This window comes from Rhipicephalus microplus, chromosome 3 (assembly GCF_043290135.1).
Source record: "Rhipicephalus microplus isolate Deutch F79 chromosome 3, USDA_Rmic, whole genome shotgun sequence".
Classification (NCBI taxonomy): Eukaryota; Metazoa; Arthropoda; class Arachnida; order Ixodida; family Ixodidae; genus Rhipicephalus; species Rhipicephalus microplus.
The window spans coordinates 173,073,420-173,092,012 of NC_134702.1; the positions used below are offsets into that span (position 1 = coordinate 173,073,420).

At 43.0% G+C, this 18,593-nt stretch overlaps 1 protein-coding gene across 6 annotated transcripts in view; it reads right to left on the minus strand.

The window, feature by feature from the left end:
* Window positions 1-18,593, minus strand: part of LOC142802707 (uncharacterized) — a 112,235-nt gene that overhangs the window by 83,721 nt on the left and 9,921 nt on the right. For 3 of the 6 annotated variants that reach the window (XM_075887698.1, XM_075887702.1, XM_075887695.1), the window contains exons 2-3: window positions 7,892-7,969; window positions 7,591-7,813 (exon numbers count right to left, since the gene is read on the minus strand). The exons of 1 other annotated variant lie outside the window; for it this stretch is intronic. In XM_075887698.1, the coding sequence (XP_075743813.1) occupies window positions 7,591-7,713 (123 nt within the window). In that variant the 5' untranslated portion in view covers window positions 7,714-7,813; window positions 7,892-7,969. Of the gene's footprint in view, window positions 1-1,965; window positions 4,940-7,590; window positions 7,814-7,891; window positions 7,970-8,105; window positions 8,237-18,593 lie in introns of those variants that run through there. 2 more of the 6 variants (XM_075887697.1, XM_075887701.1) reach the window with 2 other exon arrangements.

Below are 18,593 nucleotides of genomic sequence, written 5' to 3' on the forward strand. Positions count from 1 at the left end.
TCTTCGGCGAAGCAACACGAGCATTGGCCTGTCATTGGCATACCTGTTTTTCTACAAGATGGTCTAGAACGGGAATAGTTTCCAGTGCCTTATGGCACACTTTATTCAAGTATCATGCATCTCTCTGCATTTGGGCGAGCACAGGGATGTGTAGTCCCAATGTTAATCGTTTGGTTGATTTCAATGAAATAATACAAACATTTTTTTCTATTATCAGTTGTCGAGGTATGACATTCGCCATGCACTAAAGAAACGAGTACTTGCCCATGCGCAACGGTTTACTGAAACACTGGCATTTCCGTGGTGATGCTCTTGTTTTACAAAACAAGTTGAACAGATAATTTTTGAAAAGCATTGCAAAAAGAAATAAACTGATGGCAGTGAGACAGAGAATGATCAGTATTGTAAATCTGTGGGTTGATGTTTCATTAGTGGTTGCATAATTTTATGATGAACATCTACATCACGTACAGGTGCGGAAGTCAGCAGGAAAGCCTATGCACATCAACATTTGTTGGCTCTACGGTTTTCATATTCCAGCATGCATTTGTAATACTCAACTACGATCAAGCCAACCAGTGTTCTGCGGTGGAATAATGCACCAGCTATTAAATTCCTCATTTTCTTAAGAGCAACTGCATGTAGTAACAATAAAGATTTTCAGGTTCGTTCTGGACCATTTCTTGACCCCCAACTGCACACGGACGGTGGCGAAAAAGAGGTGCAGGAGCATTAGCTATTTATTGGGAGCGGAACCCAACTGTCCATCTCTAATTCAGTGATGGAAGCAGCATTTTGCTTTTTGCAGCAGATTCTGGGGCATAAAAAAGTGGTGGTTTGGAGCAGCCTTAAGTGCCTTCGGAGCAGAAAGAAATGCTAGTTTAGGGTGGCTATTGGTGTTTTTGAAGCAGATACACGTTCCTAACAACTCCTGAAGACTGAAGCATCATTTAAGTATTTCATAAATATTTATATTTATTATCGAATATGCAGTGCACTAGTATACAGTTAGTTAGAGGGAGGGGGTTCGGACTTTCCTTTTGTTCAGATTGGGGAGGACTTCAATTGCAAGTGTCCTTCTTGAGATTTACCGTAGATTTAGCACATAGTATAATTGAGTTAAAAGCTACAAAAAAGTGCAATGAACTTTTTAAACGACTGCCTTTTACTGCGTACCTGTGTTAACGGTTCCTCAGCCATGTGAAATATAGAAATCGCGAAAAATGTTAAATAACAGTGAACAGAACAATGCATTTGCTCAGGCTTGGACCCCATGCTCGTTATTAAAGACGATAGTCTTTCTTGGAGACCTTTGATAAAAAAATTTTGGTCTGTCCGTCTATCTGTCTGTCTGCAAATTTGTTCGTTTGTCCACTCTTAACACAACCCTAAACGGCACAAAATAGGCCAAACGATACTCCAAACAGCCGACCCCATTCGCAGCGCCCACCAATATTGCTCAAGATTCAGCGTTCATACTTGTCTGATTGTCAATTAAAAATCAATTACTGCACATATATGAGGCACCATAACAACACATAAATATTTTATATGTGTGTCTTTTTTATAGAAAAGGTATACATAAGTAATTCTAAGGACCGTAGCGTTAACCGCACACTTGCAGCAAAAAAGAAGTGTTTCCAACGCTTTGCTAAAATGATACGGTAGTGGCACCTACCCATCAACTTGCGTTCTAAACCTTATCACCTCAGAGGTGGGTGCGCATGTCACGCGCTTCGTTTTCCAGGATAACTGCCAGATAGCGCTCATGTCTCACGTGTGATGTGACTTGACGCACTCGTTCGCCTCCGTTGCACGCTCGAGGAACTCTAACGCAGTACCTCCAGAATACCATTCACTGATTTTTTTTGCCCAGAACATCAAATAAACGTTTTGTTCACTCTCTCCAGACGCAAGACTGTCGTATTTCGACGACATTTGCAGTGTAACAAGCAGATATGAGGCCAATTTTTAATAAATTTTATTTCATAGCATGATTTTTAGAGTGGCCGTGAAAACTTTGCTTTTCCACGACAGTGGCGCACTATCCGTAGCCATACGCACTAAGTAGGTGACATCTGCCCGAGCAGACCAGCGTAAACACTTTGTCTCTCGAGGATTGGGGAACTGCACGGCATCTGCTAGCACATGCAAGGCACACACATCGGCGTCTTTGCTATGCACGATCTGCATCCCACAGGAACGATCCCTAGTATGACGCTAGATGCAGAGTTGAAGCTAGCACCAATTGCGTGCAGCAAGGACGCGATCGTTGTTCCGATTGCGTGCTCTGGCAAGTACAGTGGTGTTCCATGTACCTCGATAGGCAAAGCGTTCATGCAGGCCTTGTCTACTTACATTAACGACGGCTAGTTCCGCATTGTTATTTCTGGGCAACCTTTTTGCAACCCTTTTATTTCTTACGCAAATGAAGATACAACTGCTATTAAAAAAAATGGCCACCATGGCCTGATGCCTTGTGGTTTTTCTGGATTTACACCACCGAGTAGCATACTTAGATGAGCGTGTACACAGCTGCTTTGTGTATTGTTTAGGCCCACTGGATAGTCACATGGTTCAAAGTCATTGCTTTTAGTTTCCCAACATCATTTGGGAGCAGGTTTGAAGCAAGTACTAGCGAATATTGCACTTTGGAGCGACATTTTTATTGTGAAGAAGTTTGAAGCAATTGGAGCAGCACTTCCATCACTGCTAATTTGTGGACGTCACATTCGACCCTGCGTTCTGCCATTCACTCGTACAGCGGTTTGATGCTGCAAAAAGGTAAGAGTAACTACTGCCTATAAACAAGCTAATTAAAGACTGAAAACGAGTGAAAGCTACTGTATATCGTGAGATAGTGTGCATAAATGCGAATTGAAGAAATAAACACTCCTCAAAATGCTGAAAAAGCGCTGCTGACCTAGCATGCAGCTCGCCGCAGTTAGAGTACATGAAATGCAAATGCTACAGTAGGCCCACCAAAATATTCATGTAAAGTTAACGTGCGAAAGCGGATTGTCTTCAAACAGGCTGATGTCACACTCACACATGTGTACCTCGCAACAGAAATAGGCGAAATCGCCCACAGCGAACACACGTGCGAGAAACGTACGCAGGTTTTGAGACCTCAAGATAGCCTCAACGTGCAAGTGTCTGCAAATTCTCGGTGAGTGAAACACCCACGCTTTATAGGGAAGCACTGAAACGACGCACAAACACAAGTTAATTGTTCTTGCTAAACGGCGCACCACAAACCAAAGTCCGAGCCAAAAGCGCTCACCGTGGCTGTCTCACATTCATAAAGCCGTACAAACTATTCCCTGACCAAATACACACGCAAAAAATTGCATTTGAAAAAAAAAAAGTTACAGATTTTCCCGACGATTCGCAAACTACTTGGTAAACCCCCCCTCCAAAAAAAAAAATAAAATAAAACCTCACCTTCATATGGTGGCGCTGTGGTGCAATAGGTAATGGGGAGCCTACATGACGGTCATGTAGGCTCCCTAATAGGTAAGATATCTGGTTCGCGTGCATGTGGTCCCAAGTTCGATTTCAGAGCTGCGGGTGCTTTGCATGTTAATTTCGCAGGTGTAGATTGACGTGATACTGTCTAATTACCTGTAGCCATAAGATTCGCCGCGATATCAGCAAGAAAATGCACACGAAAATTTAAAAGAAACTTTTTTCGCATCAAGGCCAGGCCGCTTATTGAAGTGTCACCTGTAACCACAGGCCGTACTTAGCCCCAGAAAATTTTACCTAGAATCCCGCATTTCTGAAGGCCATTAGGAATAGGGCCGCTTCCTGTAGGACACTGCTAAGAAGCCGTGAAACAAACTGACTAGGAGCAACCATAATTTGACCGAATTTCCTGCCAGCTGGCGTGTATGCTTGCCAGGATTTGACCAAGAGTGTAGAATAATGTTTTTTCACCACGATGTCAATGCTCTAAAACACCAATATCTCACATAATAGGCTGTCTTTTTGGTGCTTTTGGTAAAGTGTCTTCAAATAAGTGTTATGAGTGCTCATACACCAGTAAGGTCTTTTTTCTTGAAAGAGATAACAATCCAAGATATACTTATCAAAATCAAAAACTGCCTTGGAAGAGTTGGGGGGGGGTCAGAGCCTTCCCTTACGTAATTCGTGCCTCTAATCAATAAATATTGAAATTGTGTATGAATGAAACTGTTTTCGTATGCAAGTAAGTAGAGGTCAGCATAAACGTGAATCTTGATAAGGCTGAGATTAGTATTGAAAATGAGTATATATGACCATAGGTCAGAAAAGAGAAGTGGAACTCCATCAGTGTCACTGCAGAAATACATCTTGCTCTTCGGACTCGCTCACACTCCAAGTACCTAACATTATCCTGAGCTAAAGTCATTCTGACTATCCTCGACAAAATTTTTTTCAACCAGACTCACTCGGAGTCAAACTCACACAAATATTACTCACGCAGATTCACTGAGACTCGCTGCTTGATCTGAGTCTGTGAGTCGACTCAAGAGTGGTTTCGTTGACCTATGGTGAGTGTATGCATGTGTTTGATCAGGTGACCTTCTATGGAAAAGGGGCGAGTAGCAGTGAATATAGGAAAAGGTCCGCCGCTCAGTACTGATATTTCGCAGCTTTTGTGGGACATGAACTTGTCATGCTGCAGACAAATTTCATCCCAACACCTGGAACCCACAGGAAGTAAGCATTTTACTTGGTTCTGATGTCTACTGGAAGATAGTAACTGGAAGAATAGATCGCTTGTCCAGTGATCTTGCAGCCAAAACCAACTTTGGCTGGACTGTTCAGGGCACCATAGAACGCGAGAGAAGTTCAGCATACATGAGCGCTCTATTCCTGTACTATACCACAAAGTTTGTCCCTAACGGTGATCTTTCTGCAATAAGGCGTCTCGGTGTCATGGGGACCAAGGCACCTGCCGAGAAAAAAAACAAGGCTCCACCAGAACTTGAGGCATCTTAACAGGGCATCATAAAGTTGGATGGCTGCTACAAGGTTCCGCTAAAACTACCAGTTTTGGGTAGACATTCAAACAGTGATCATCGAAGATTGGGAGAAGGCTATCCACATGTGCAATTGAATTGAACTGGTTCAAGAAACGTTCTGAACTGTATAGACACCGTGGCAAGGCAATCAGAGAGGCATTTAGCAAAAAACAGAAAAGACGATTGGAAATACGACAGCCAAAAGATGATGGCTATTATGCGCCTCATCATGCAGTCATTCATGAAAATGCTGTCACACCAAGGCTTTATGCTGTGTCTGACACCTCAACGCACACGCTAGGTCATGCCTGTCTTAACGATGCCCTGCAGAAGAGTTCAAAGCTCAACGCTGATGTTGTGCAGTAGCTGCTCGTCTCCCAGAGCCAACCAGTCGTCAAGTGTAAGTTCGGGGGAGATCTTTGGTGGGAAGACCGGTCATACCGAATCACCCGTTTGACAGGAAATGCATTGAGACGGTCATTAGTGCTACAGCTTGAACGCCTGACTAGCTTCTGGAAAGGCAAGGAAAGTGACTGGTAAAGTTAGCATATATTCTGGAGGCCAGTCAGCCAGACAAGTAATCTGGAATAGCGAGACTACCTCGTGATCGTCTCGGCCCCTTGGGAGTATGTTGCAGAAAATTGCGGCCGCGCGACAACAAGCAGGAAAACTGAGGAGAAAGAAGGATGGGAGGGCACGAGCGGTAGAAATAAACATGGACGTTCTTGGTGTAGGGCTCGGATCTTGAATATGTGACAACCACTACTGAACGTTGTCGCGTCTTATCTGCATAATTATTTTGCTCAGCATACACAGATATGTAAAAACAAAAGGATGCATTATTAAGTTTGTAGTCCGGACCATGAGACTTTCTTAAACATCATGTGTGTGCTGTAGCCGAAGTTATGACAAGTGGACTTGTCGTTTTCATGGCTTCTTGTTGAAAAGCCGATTGCAACACCCACACTGTGTTTACGAATTTTTAACCACAAGCTTTCATCTTCTCCTTGCCTTTTCTTCGAACTTCCAGTCTAAATCAGTTATTTGCCAAACAAGCGAAACTTCATGTCGACAATTTAAATTAACACTGCTTTAAACTTCATTACTTTTTCGATTTCAATAGTGTTTGCACAAAGATTGAAAAAAAAGAAACATTAGCAAATCTCGTTTGTTTCGATTCCGGCAATTTGGAGTCGCAGTCCAGACATGGTCGCATACCAATCACAAGTTTGAGTTCGTAATGCATTAGGCTGCCACTTACGGTGTAAACTGGTAAAAAAGTTTTAAGAAGCATCTACAATAATGCCTGTATGGAAATATCCAGAGGAAGTAATTTTCGGGTGATAAGTGATAGTAATGCCTAATGAATAATTTTTGCAGTATGTCCAAAGACTACGGTAAGAATGTGAGAGATGCCATAGTGCAGGGCTCCGAATCTTTCTACAGCCTCGAGTTCCTTATTAAGTAAGGAATGTTCCTGCGCTTACATCACTCCTGGCAGGCATTGGTCCTCTACCGTCACTCACCGAACACTCTTACTCAGGTTCTGGTTAAATACTGGCCGTCCTGGCTATGGTTATTAACATGCTAAAAACACTGATATCAAGAAGAATGTGCCATTTGTTGGCTATATCCAGCACAATAAGAAGAACCCAGTTGAGGGCATATCACGTGACATTGCAAGAACTCTTTGAGGTGACATGCGTAACTTTAGTGATCTGTTGCTGAGCAGATGAGTAACAGCCACGAGAAAAAACACCCACAAATGAAATGTAAGAGCATTCCTGAAATCTTATTTTCAAATTGCAGCGATGCTATACATTAACAAATTTCCACTTTGCATGCATTCATCTTCTAGCCGTTCCCGCAACGTGCTGCCCTGAGAGCGCTTAGATTGTTTTTGGTGCATCGTCTCCGACAGCTGTTCCAGCGGTGCGACGCGGGGTATCGTGGCAAGGACACATAATCCATGCCAACCCCTCCAAATGTACACCCGCTGAGGAATCCGCTCCTCAGACACAGGCGATACACTACTGAGAACGTCCAAATGAAACAACATTGATGGTGTACGTGTACGCTCAGGCACGCCAAGTGCACATGACCTAGTTTGTGCATGAAGTGTCAATGCACATGTGTGATGTGATACAGGGATGACTTCCTTGGAGTAAAACTGTAGATACTTAATAAACAGGCGCGGTTGGTTGCTGTCTCAAAATAAATCAACAGGTGTTTGATACCATTGTACGCACTGTACTTGCCGCTCTCTTACCAATTACATCGCACTAAAGAGACAGACACAGGACCGGTTTAACTGGCGGAACATGGGAGAGGCCTTTGTCCTGCAGTGGACGTAGTCAGGCTGATGATGATGATGATGAAAGAGACAGACAAAACGAAAATTACTATGCTCACTATGGCAACCGTATACCTTTACGTCAGCATTTTGAAGGATGATGACTGGTCGAACGCAAAAGCATTGAGTTGCTACCCTCATTTCATGTAACAGTTTGAAATGCCGCTTTGGCACCTTTGTGGCCAAACTGAATTTTTCATAAACCCGATGAGAAACGCGAATACATACCTGAAAAACAATTGTATGGCTCTGTTTGCATAGCAGTTGAAGATGCAATTTTCTTTTCGTCCGTTTGGGATCCTTCGTGGTGCATAAGTAGCTGCACTTGAACCGATTTCTCTGTACTATCATTCGTTTCACACGCTGGCTCTGTTGATGTTTCCACAGCTTGTCCCAAATCACAAGCCAGACCTGGTGCTACTTTAAGAACTTCCTCTGTTATAACGTCATCCTGAAATGAATTTGCTTGTTTGGTTACAAGTGGCAATGCAAAATATCATTCCGAGAAAGGAAATCAAAGCGGCTTTACCTGATCTATTTCGCTACGATGATTTGGTTTTGATGTGTGTAGGATGGTTGTGCCTCCAAGGAGCAACCATCCAAGAATCTGAAATAGAGCACAAAAAGTCGAGTTACTGATGTATACACACAAAAATAGGAACATATCGCTTTCATTAGAATGCCCGCTTCTTAAACATCTTTTAAAGGATAAAATAAAACGAATTATACTTCTGTAAAATTACCTAATCAAATTTCTAATGCCGCACCAAGCACTGCCAAAGACAAAGAGGAGTAGTGGAGCAGAAACTTGATGAGCTTGGACAGTTCTACGGAGGCCGTGTCGGGAGGCTGTTGCGCAGTGCGCCAATACAGTCTGCAAAAAAGATTTTAAACATAGTTTGTTCTTTATGCTGAAGATTCTGGAAGCCGGCCTTCATTCCACTAGCTATCGCTTCTGGTCTGCCATGTCGTTCTGCAACCAGACCGTCACCAAGCGCGTAAAGAACAAGCAGGCTTGTCATTAATTCCAAAGTACAAAAATTGTGAATCGTGCAAAATAACTCATCCAATCCCGAAAATCAAGAGTTCTCGAAGCGTCATGCCCTCTATAGTTGATGAATGGCGGTCATAGTCAGGAGGGCTGAACACCGAGCCGAAAACCTTCCCGAAGCACGACTCGGTTGCCAAATAAACAGGGAAGCACCGTATTCTTATTGCGGAAATCTGAGGGATTCTATTATTGTGCTGGTGCGAATTTTCGGTAAAGATAGTTGCGACAGTGAAGCCATTTCAAACTTTCTTTTTTCAAACTATGGCCACACACTGAAAACTAAGATATGCACCTATTTTCATGATTGCAGCAATGCCAGAAGATTTTGATACCATTGTTTTATAAAGGTATTCTGGAAAGAATCTCTGCGCATAGAGGAATATTGTACTTGCTAATATTGTGATGGAATCGCAACGCTGACGAACGCAGAGACCGCGTGTCCAAACTAAAACTGTTTATATGGCAGAAATTGTGGTCGGTATACGGGAAGTCAGATTACAGCGATGTGCACTGGCACTGGTACCAACAAAGAAAGCGTCAGCTGTCGGTACACTAACTAACGCTCACGCACTGGGGCATTTACTGAAGTGCCGTTGAATATGCTACCACTAGTGGCCACGTAGGTTCAAGAGTCATCTGTTATGTTCACGTTGTGCCCTTAATCTTAACAAAATGATCTACTCCGGTCCTGAAGCTTTCCAAACACAACAAGTGCAGTTTTTGCGCTAAGAATTACTAACAGCGTAATGGGGCGATAACAAAAATTGACAAAAGAATGTGGATATCCTCCATGAAAGAAGCTAAGGAAGTTACAAAGGCAGCAGGAGAATCGCTCACGAGTGTGCACAAAAGCATACGATGCGGCCCTGCATGTGTCAGAATTTTGTGAGCCCATGTGTTCATGCTTCGTGCAAAGTGACGTGACTGTCCAAGTCTGCGTCCGGAAACTTAAACCAAAAGTTGTATAAATCAATAAGGTGAAATCAAATTATTTAGCAATACTACATAAATTTTGAAGTGGGTATCATAATCCTAGTGTCATAAGAAATGTTTGCAACAAAGAAAACACAAGCCACAAATTTGATGGCACCTCCTCTTAAGAATTTCTATTTTCTTTCTCATCAACTACATTATTCTCTACAGTAGACTGCTGGTTTTCCATTCTTCAAGATTTTCTCATACGTTTTCATGGTCAGCTGTCTATGCTTTGTCTGAACACTTTAGTGTCTCAATTTTTTTAGCAAGAGTAGCGTTCTGCTACATATTGTTTGACAATCTTGTGCTGAAATACTTTTTTGAAACTTTTTTCAATGTCGCTCGATTGCTACTTCACATCATGTTCAAATCTTGAGTTGAATTTCATCTAGTTATTTTCTGACAACTGTACCACAAGGACACATCAGAAGAACACACTAAAAAGTACATAAATGACACTTGGCAGTAGCAAAGCAATTGAAAAGTAGAGTAGACCAAGGTTAAGTAAATCTTCGCAAATAACCAGCTCGCGTAAAAAAAATGGACCATGTCTCCGAAGGAAACCATGACGGGATGTGAAGCAAAAGCGGTGCGCACGGCGTTGATCTGGCCGAAAAGGGCGTCGACGCGGGTGCTGGAAGAACAATTTAAAAAAAAAACTTGGTCTTTACTCAAGTTAACGTTTCTTTGAAATGCAAAAACACGGGATGCTGGCTGAGTTTCGTGCAAGTTTCACCACAGATAAAAGAGTCGAAAGAGTGTATTCACTCGACCTGCAGTCGAGCGTGACGGGCGTTAGAGAAGGTGAAGCGAGACAGAAGTGTGTTTTGAGTGGGTGGAGGAGCAACAGCACCTTGGTGTATTGGGAAGAGCCGGCAGCTGCTGCAGGTGAGGGAGAGAGGAACATCAACGCAAAGCTGCAACTTGACCTACTTGGCATTGTTCCAACAATTGCGGCGTGGAGAAAGCAATGCGTGCGGCACGCTAGCAAGGAGACACAGGTGGACAGCGTTACACAGGCTACTCAAAAAGCTGCTCAGCATCTGAAACCACAGCATATCCACGAAGTGAATGGTGATGAGTAGGTGAAGCAGTGGGATCATTTGGTGTTACCGTAAATCAGCCGTGACATTGACCGCTCATGCATTTAAATCGGTGCTAAAGCGGTGTGCAATTACATACGATTATTGGTCATAAATTGTACATGGTGTTGAGCAGTGAATTTCATTTTGCCTTCATTATTACTGCTTTGTGGTACCAGATCTTGACCGAACTTGGCAAAGGCGAGGTCTCTGAACATTACCTCGGTGGTTGTTTCCAGTCATATCAAATGCTTTGTAAAACGCATATAGAGACGTCGTATACTACACAAACTACTGGTAGTCTACGATCATCATTCTTATCACAGCTTCAGTGCACGCACATGCCACAAATGAAAAATCCCAGACTTTAAAAGGACTGTCTAATCTCCTTCCATGCTTTCCCGTTTTGTGTCGCAATAAAAAAAAAACGTACCATCTGAACTGCCTAACCCAGCAGCGGTTTTTCTGGAAAGTGTGTAGAAATTTTTAAAACAGAATTGTTTATTTGCGTTCAGCCTCCTTTCATCGGTGGGATGAATGCCCACAATGCTCGTCCGTGTAGGCGATGACAATTGTACTGCCGGTGAAAGTCGAAAACTGAGCTTTATCAAGTTCTGTTTATTAAAACAAATACCTCAGTGGTCACTGAAGGCACACGCCCACTTTTTTTGTTCTTGTGAGTTTCTCCGACATCTGAGTGATTACGTCAAGTGAGGACACTTAGTAGCAATGCACAAAACATCTGATAACTGTATCTGTAAGAAACAAGCTATTCGGTCACCAATATTGTGTATTCGAAAAACGAAGAGAATAAAAGATGAAAAAGCCTTGCGCTCTTTGTTCATCAGCGTCTGACTGATAAGGTCATGTGTTCGAAGACTCCCATCAAACGCTGTGCACAAGCCGCGGTTAGACGGCGGGGTGCGATCATAGCTATACGATCGTCATACAACAAAATGGCAATGAGAAAAAGCTTGTGAGAGGAATGTTACGGTTATGTTTATCTACGCCTTGACTGCAGTTTGCTAGTGCGTCACTTGCAAATTTACTGAAAGGATGTCAGTCACAGCTGTGACACCATTTTTATTTGCCCCTAGTACTGCTCTAACGCCACAGAAACGATGGTCGAAGCTTTTCAAGGTGTACCTTGTGTCGATCAGAGCCTGTGACTGGCTAGCAGAGCGAAAGGCAGCAACTGTTCTGACATCACTCTGAGTGAAAGGACTGCGTCTGTACTTTAACAACAAAGCAGTGAAATAAACAACAGCAGTCAGCGTCGCTACGGACACCCCACAACCTCAAGTTTCTACTGAACCAGTGTAGACCTCTGTGCATCGCACGGGGTAATGGATGAGTGAGTACACAAAGTTAATAAATGGTTTGGACTTGCTCTTCATGAATACAATGAATTTCATCATTGAGAGACATCAGTTATGCATAAGGCTTCAGTTGACGTTGGAACCTTTCACCTAGTATGTTGCTCAACTCAAACAACTAGCTTTGACTTGTAATTTGCATCGACAATTTATGAACGCATGCAGGATTAACTTGTTGACGGAGTGTCCAACCTAGCATTGCGCGAGCGCTTCTCGAATTCCAGCTGGACACTTACGTTGGCCAAGGCTAAAGAAATCGGCAAAGCTAGGAAGCAACACACAAAGTTAACGCGGTTTATGATGGACCACCAGTGCAATGCATTGACGAATTGCAATGTGAAATCGAACGCTAGATCAGCAGCGCGTCCTCCAAGCAACTTTCTGATTTTGTGCACCCGTTCGTGAGCCAGATAGTGTTCGACACAACTATGCAGCAACAGGCTCGCACCACGGCATCCGTGCCGCAGAAGAAGGTGCAAGAAGCAACCAAGATAACGGTCACCGATCGTTTTGCTACTGTTGTGGCTCCATGAAGCACGAAGCAAATGCAAAAAACTGCCCAGAATGAAGACAACAGTGTCACAAGTGTCAGAAACATGGATTGTTCGCGGCTGTTTGTCATAAAACCGTCTGCAGAAGTTGCAGTGTCCCAAGCCCTAGTCTCCTCCGCTGGAGAACATAGCGTCCTGAATTCACCACACATTCTTGGCATAGGATTGCCACTATGCAAGAAGGGACCTGTAGTTCACAAAACATTTAAAGAAAATATGCTTCCTCTTCTTATAGATACTGGTGCCACAGTATTCTTTGCAAATAACGCTGATTTTCAGAACTTGAAAAATTTTGCACCTTGTCTCTTTCAGCGCGGAGTCTTCAAAACTATTCTGGCAAGTTGATACTTAGTCTGGGCACCTTCGAAACGGAAATCGAATACAGTGGCATGCGGGCAACAGTGACACATTACATCACAGAGAAAGGTTTCTTGCTGCTCAGCCTCGACGCCATGAAGAAGCTACATATTTATATGGTTGGGTCAACCAGAACACTGCAAGGGCCGCAAACCGACCTGAGAGTTAGGCCTAGGTAAGGCATTGTTGGATAAAGCCCAGACAGGGCTCGGGCCTGAGCCCGAGTCTGGCCCGTCCTATGCCCAGGTCTCAAATACAGGGTGTTTCAAGAAATATGTTTAATAATTATTCAAAATTAGCAAAAGGAGGCATCTGCACGCTACCTGCGCCGTTCCCTATATTCTGGCATAGGGCATCTTCAGGTGCGTACAGACTTAAATACAGAAGTAATAAAGAAAGCTTAAAAGCTAGCTTTTTATACAATTCATAACAATTGACTTTTCATTGCGGGCATTTTTGAAGTTAATCGCAAATGCGCTGTTTGGTGCGTGCAGGTTTCACTATTGCCAGCTAAATTAGCAAGATTTCGTTGCTGTGTGGTGATTACCAGCGCCCGCCTCTCCGAAATTTTAAAGTGGATATCGACTATTTGTAGGAAGAACAATGATTTACCCACTTGACTCAACCAGCTATTTACATTGGTTAAAGAGTTAATTGTTTTAATTGCTACATTTCTGCCGCAATTAATGTTCCTTTGCATCTGAAGATTCCTTCTGCCAATGTAAATAAAACGTTGCAGCCAGGAAGCAAATGCCTTGTTTCCGTAATTTTGAAATAATATAGTCGCAATTCTTGAAACACCCTGTATATAGATATAAGGACAGTCGCAATTCTTGAAACACCCTATATATAGAGATAATGACGTGTCTACCATATTTTTGTTTTGTGGTTTTGTGGGGTTGAACATCCTGAAGCGACCCAGAATATGCGAGATGCCGTAGTTGAGGGCTTCGACTTATTCGATTTTTCAATTCAATTTCAATTTTTCAATTTTATTTTATTTCATCCCAAGGATGAGGGCAGGCTCGGGAGAAAAGTGACGTTTTGTCACTTGAGGAGAACCCGAGCCTCCCTAATACATGGCAAGCAACGTGGACATGGGTAAAGAAACATAGGTCATGAACATATAGGGAATGAACATAGGCCATGAGATGTTTGGCGCAGTACAAGTCGGAAGATGCACGTACAGTAATGCTATGTACAGAGACTAATATGCGTAAGTAGTTTCTTTCGGCACAAATTCCAAAGTACAATGCAAAATATGACAGAATACAAATTACTATATATATGACAACAATGCTATGCATAAAAATTCAGGACAACTGGGGTGCATTGTCATTCACTAAAACACAGAACCACAGGTCATCAAGTATATTGCTTTGCTGATAACCTACACTTAATTTACAAAAATTTTTAATACAAGTTTCCACCGTTATATTGAGTGAAAGATGCTCTTGAATGCCATAAGGAAAGGATTGCCAAGTGGTACTGCTGTAACTGCTAATGTTTTATAGTGCTCATAAAATGAGCGCGCTTGTATCTAGGGGCAATTTTCCAGTCTGCAAATGCACTCGCATGCCCGCCACGTCTTTTACCGCCTGTGAGCTCCGTAGACTTGTCAACGTGACTCGTAAGTCATTCAAACCTTCGGAGCTGCTGTTGGTGCACTATATGTGCAAAATAAGGAATAAAAGATAAATGTTCCCAATTTTTGTGTTAACAAGGTAGTTGCAAATATTTAGTACTTAGGAATAACCCAGAAGTGTTCAGCATTTAACTGGAAAGCACATCGTATGAAACAAATTTTTGCATATTTTTACAGTTGCCTTCATGCTTTTCGTGTTTCGACAGTAACTGATAAGCGTCCTCATTTGTCGAAGCACAAGTGTCGAAATGGTACTCAAAAACCTGGAAGCACTCCTGCGGGGGAAGTAAGAGCTCTACATTAGAAAGGTTATGATTATGATGTTGAAGTGCTGCTGTACCATCTAAACCTTAGGGGGAGGGGGGTGTAGAGGAACAAGTGTTTTGGCACTTTTTACTGCATGCTAGTCCGACGGCTCCTGTGGTGCCTTGAGTTCAAAAACTTTTCACCCCTTATAACTTCTTTCGAGGTTCTTGGATATTGTTGGTTAAATAACACACATCAAAACTGGAGACACAAGCCCCTACACGTGTAAAAAATCAAGCTACACAGGTTGCACGTGTTTAGCTTATCTTTCTTTGATGTCTGAAGATGACCAATCTTCTTGCATCGCATAGTTTGGCGAGCTGCATATTTCCTTATTAGGAACCTGAGGGGGCCACATGCACTGACCACTGCACATTTGTTAAAATTCACAAGAATGCCAGCCGCTTGGCTCGTCGAAGCATCTCTTGAGGGTATGCGACTTCTTGTTCACTCTTCACCTTTTCTTGCCATACATCTCCTTGTACTACACTGTCGCTGCCGCGAGATGAAAGCCTGCCACCACAGCCACACTTCTCTCCCCTGTTCGTACCGAGGCCTTCAACCATCGGTGACTAGGCAACCCACGCTAGTGCTTTTGGTGCCTGTGGGGGATCGTGCTTCAGACACCCAATATGCCACGTTCAATGGAGAGTTTAAAGAAACCGCAGGCATGGTTTGCCTCAGTGTTTTAATTGACAGTTTGAGACACTGATTACGCTCTTACTTTAAGACTTGAAAAATGTGCGCGACACGGGCTGATGAGATGAAAAAGGGCCCATTCTTAATCACATCCTGGTTAAATGTTGACTATATGCAAGAAACTAAAGTGACTAATTGATCGTTTCCAGGATATCTCTAGGACTCAAACTCGGATCTGATTAGGAGTGTAGTGAAGCAGAGGCTTGTTTGTTCTTGGACTGTTGGAATGTATGCCATAGTGTGGGCGGCATTGCGTTGAGCGCCAATAAAGGGTCCAGAAAAATCGTTTGACATCGTTTTGGTGACGAGGCTTATGGAACACAGCCTTCATCTCCCCAAGCTGTTGCTTCCAATATGGGACGTCTTCTTGCTGCCAGACCATCGTGGGGCGTGCCAAAATCGAGCAGGCATCTCCTCGAGCCCAAACTATGAGGATTGTCATTGAGGTGAGCCAGCTGCTCCAGTCTACACAGTTTGGCCTCCTGACGCTTCCTGTCCTCCAAAGCAGGTTGAAGACTTAGCTATGCTGAATGCCGAGCTGGAAGCCTTCTTCTGACAGATAAGGAAAAGGGAGAAGACTACGATTCTGTCATGGAATATGAGTAAACTACTGCCAGTGCCTTGGCCCTGCTATACACATGGACAGGCTGCTCAAGGTTTTTGCACTCCCTTCAACGGAGCATCCACACACAATCAGGGATGGGGTCCCGGAAGCGACCTTGGCCTCGGACACGCCGCAACCACTTGACACTTCACAACTAATTTTTCTCTACCCAGTTAGTTCTGGCGCAACAGAAATGTTACCCTTTGTAGTGTTTGTAGCTGCCACAGTTCATTCCAAAAGCACATAGTGATTTTACAGGCGGTATTTTTTTATCTGAAAGGCTCGTAACACGGATGAGCCCTTTCAGCATTCCTGGCGACTTGTGCATTCTATTGTTGTCCTGCTTTTGGAGAAGTTCCAGTAACTATGCTTACCCACATTTATTCTGAGCTTTAAAACTCTTTTTGAAAATAACAAGTCTTTAAAATGAAATGCTTCATACAGCTTCTCTGTCATTGTACCGTGTTGGATGCACCTGCATCCGACATTGTTGCCCCTGTGTCGTAAATGGCTTATATTATTATCAACAACTTTTTATTTTTTTTTAACTGTAGCTATAGCCTAATTTTTGTTATCGTCAAGCAAAGAATAAAGATAATTTTTTGGCCAACAGTGCTTTGCGTTTAGTCAGAGTGAGTGCCTTAGCCAGAGCCGATTTGCGGCCGAAGTCCACAAGGTTGTCACGCAGTCACTGTCAGTCGCTAATGTACTCGATAATCACTGCACTTGGTTTTTTTGTCTTGTGGCGCAACATGAAGCACAGACCGCCCAAATCATAATTTCGCATGCTTACGTGCATTATGAAGATGACGAAAGATGTGCTGTTGTGAACATTGGGGATGTTAAAAGCTTCAAGCCTTACGACGATTTTAAGACAGCCTTCTACAGCGTCAGATAGACGGACCAACATGGGGAAGCTCATTTCTATTGCATCAGGATTATTCTTCTCAAAAGCAAGCTTGCTTCAAATTAGCCGCTATATTTTACTTATTTATGTGTTTGCATATGTGTGTACGTGCATGAGTGAGTGACGATATAGAGCATGTGTGCGACAGACTGCACCCCAGCTGTCGTCATGCCAACATGTTCCTTGTTCATTATTCTCGCAGATAGTGTTTCAAAAAACATTGAAATGCTATGTCTTGCTTAACATTTTACAATGCTATATCGCACCCTATCAGTGAAAAATTAAAAACGATTGCGCCTATGTAGTCACCGAGAATAAATATTGGTGTCTGTCTAGACGTTAGGCAAGGAAACAAGGATTGTTGGCGTAGATGTCATCTCGTTAGCTGTACTTTGTGTGGTTTTGCTATGAATATATTTCCAGTCATGAAATTTTATTCTACCATAATAAAATGCTTATCTAATTTTGTGCTGAAAGGCTAAAATTAAAATTTGAAACTAGATCTCATAGCTAAAGAATGCTCCATGTTTTGGGTATCACAGCAGGGTGCTGGCATAGTATGAGCATAACTTTTTTTGTATTTTTCAGGGACTGAAGATGACCTCAAAGTAAAAATGAGGCGAAGGCGAGTGCAAATTCCGAAAAATCCTTGATGGAAGCAACAGTGAAGACAGCGACGAAAGCATTCAGGTAAGCATAGTTTTCTTATAGCAGTGATGTCTCTTTGGCACTTCTTAAAGGGGAAGTGACGTGATATGTATGTGATGACATTTCCTTCTCTTACAGACGCCAAAAAATGAAAAGCAGGAAGATCCCAACAATGTGCTGCTTGACCTACTGGCATACAAAAAAAAGTAAGCTCACGCAAAAAGCGCATGAGCAGCGAAGCAGCCCACTGACTTCGGCCCAGGAAAAAGAGGCCCGCCTCAGCGCTATAGTGAGACAGCAGGAAGTATAGCTGAAAGACTTCAAAGCTCTTAATAAGAATCTGCAACAGAAGCTTATAGGCACAAAGGGTTCTAGGCAAGGTAAGCAATGTTTCGTGAGCATAAGGAACACAGTATAAAAAGTAGAAATTATATTTTTCTAGAAGTATATTCAATTATTAAAAGATCACCAGTGTTCTAAGGTGTTTTATATTTCTCATGGTGCAGCCAGTTCATCGCAGGCACTGCCACCTGCCTTGCCAGCAGTGTTGTCACAGCCACATATTGCTGAACCATTGCCTCAAAAGCTGGAGGTGCCGGACTGCAACTTCTGCTTCATGAGTTTTCGTAGAACCCATCAACTGACATAAGCTTGATGGATTGTATTGAAATTTGTGATAGCATTCTTTTACAGGCTGACATTCAGAACATATTGAGGATGACAACGTGAGCATGGCAACGTATTCAAAGCAATCCTAAAAACTCTCTCTTTGCAAAAGACCTCATGACGGCATTGTGGAGCGCCACTGAGTGTCTTGAGTAAAGAAGAGGCATGAGGCGCCCAGCAAACGTGGAACTGCGGCGACGGTGCACGAGAAGAGGAGAGTAATTCGAGCGCACACGCACCAGCCATGTAGACGCAAGAGATTGGTCAGAGAGACGCTCGTGGCACGGACTCGAGCGCCGGGAGGAAAAATCCCAGAAGATGAGTGGGCACTGTGTGTTCGGGCGCCAAGCTGTAAAAACGTGTG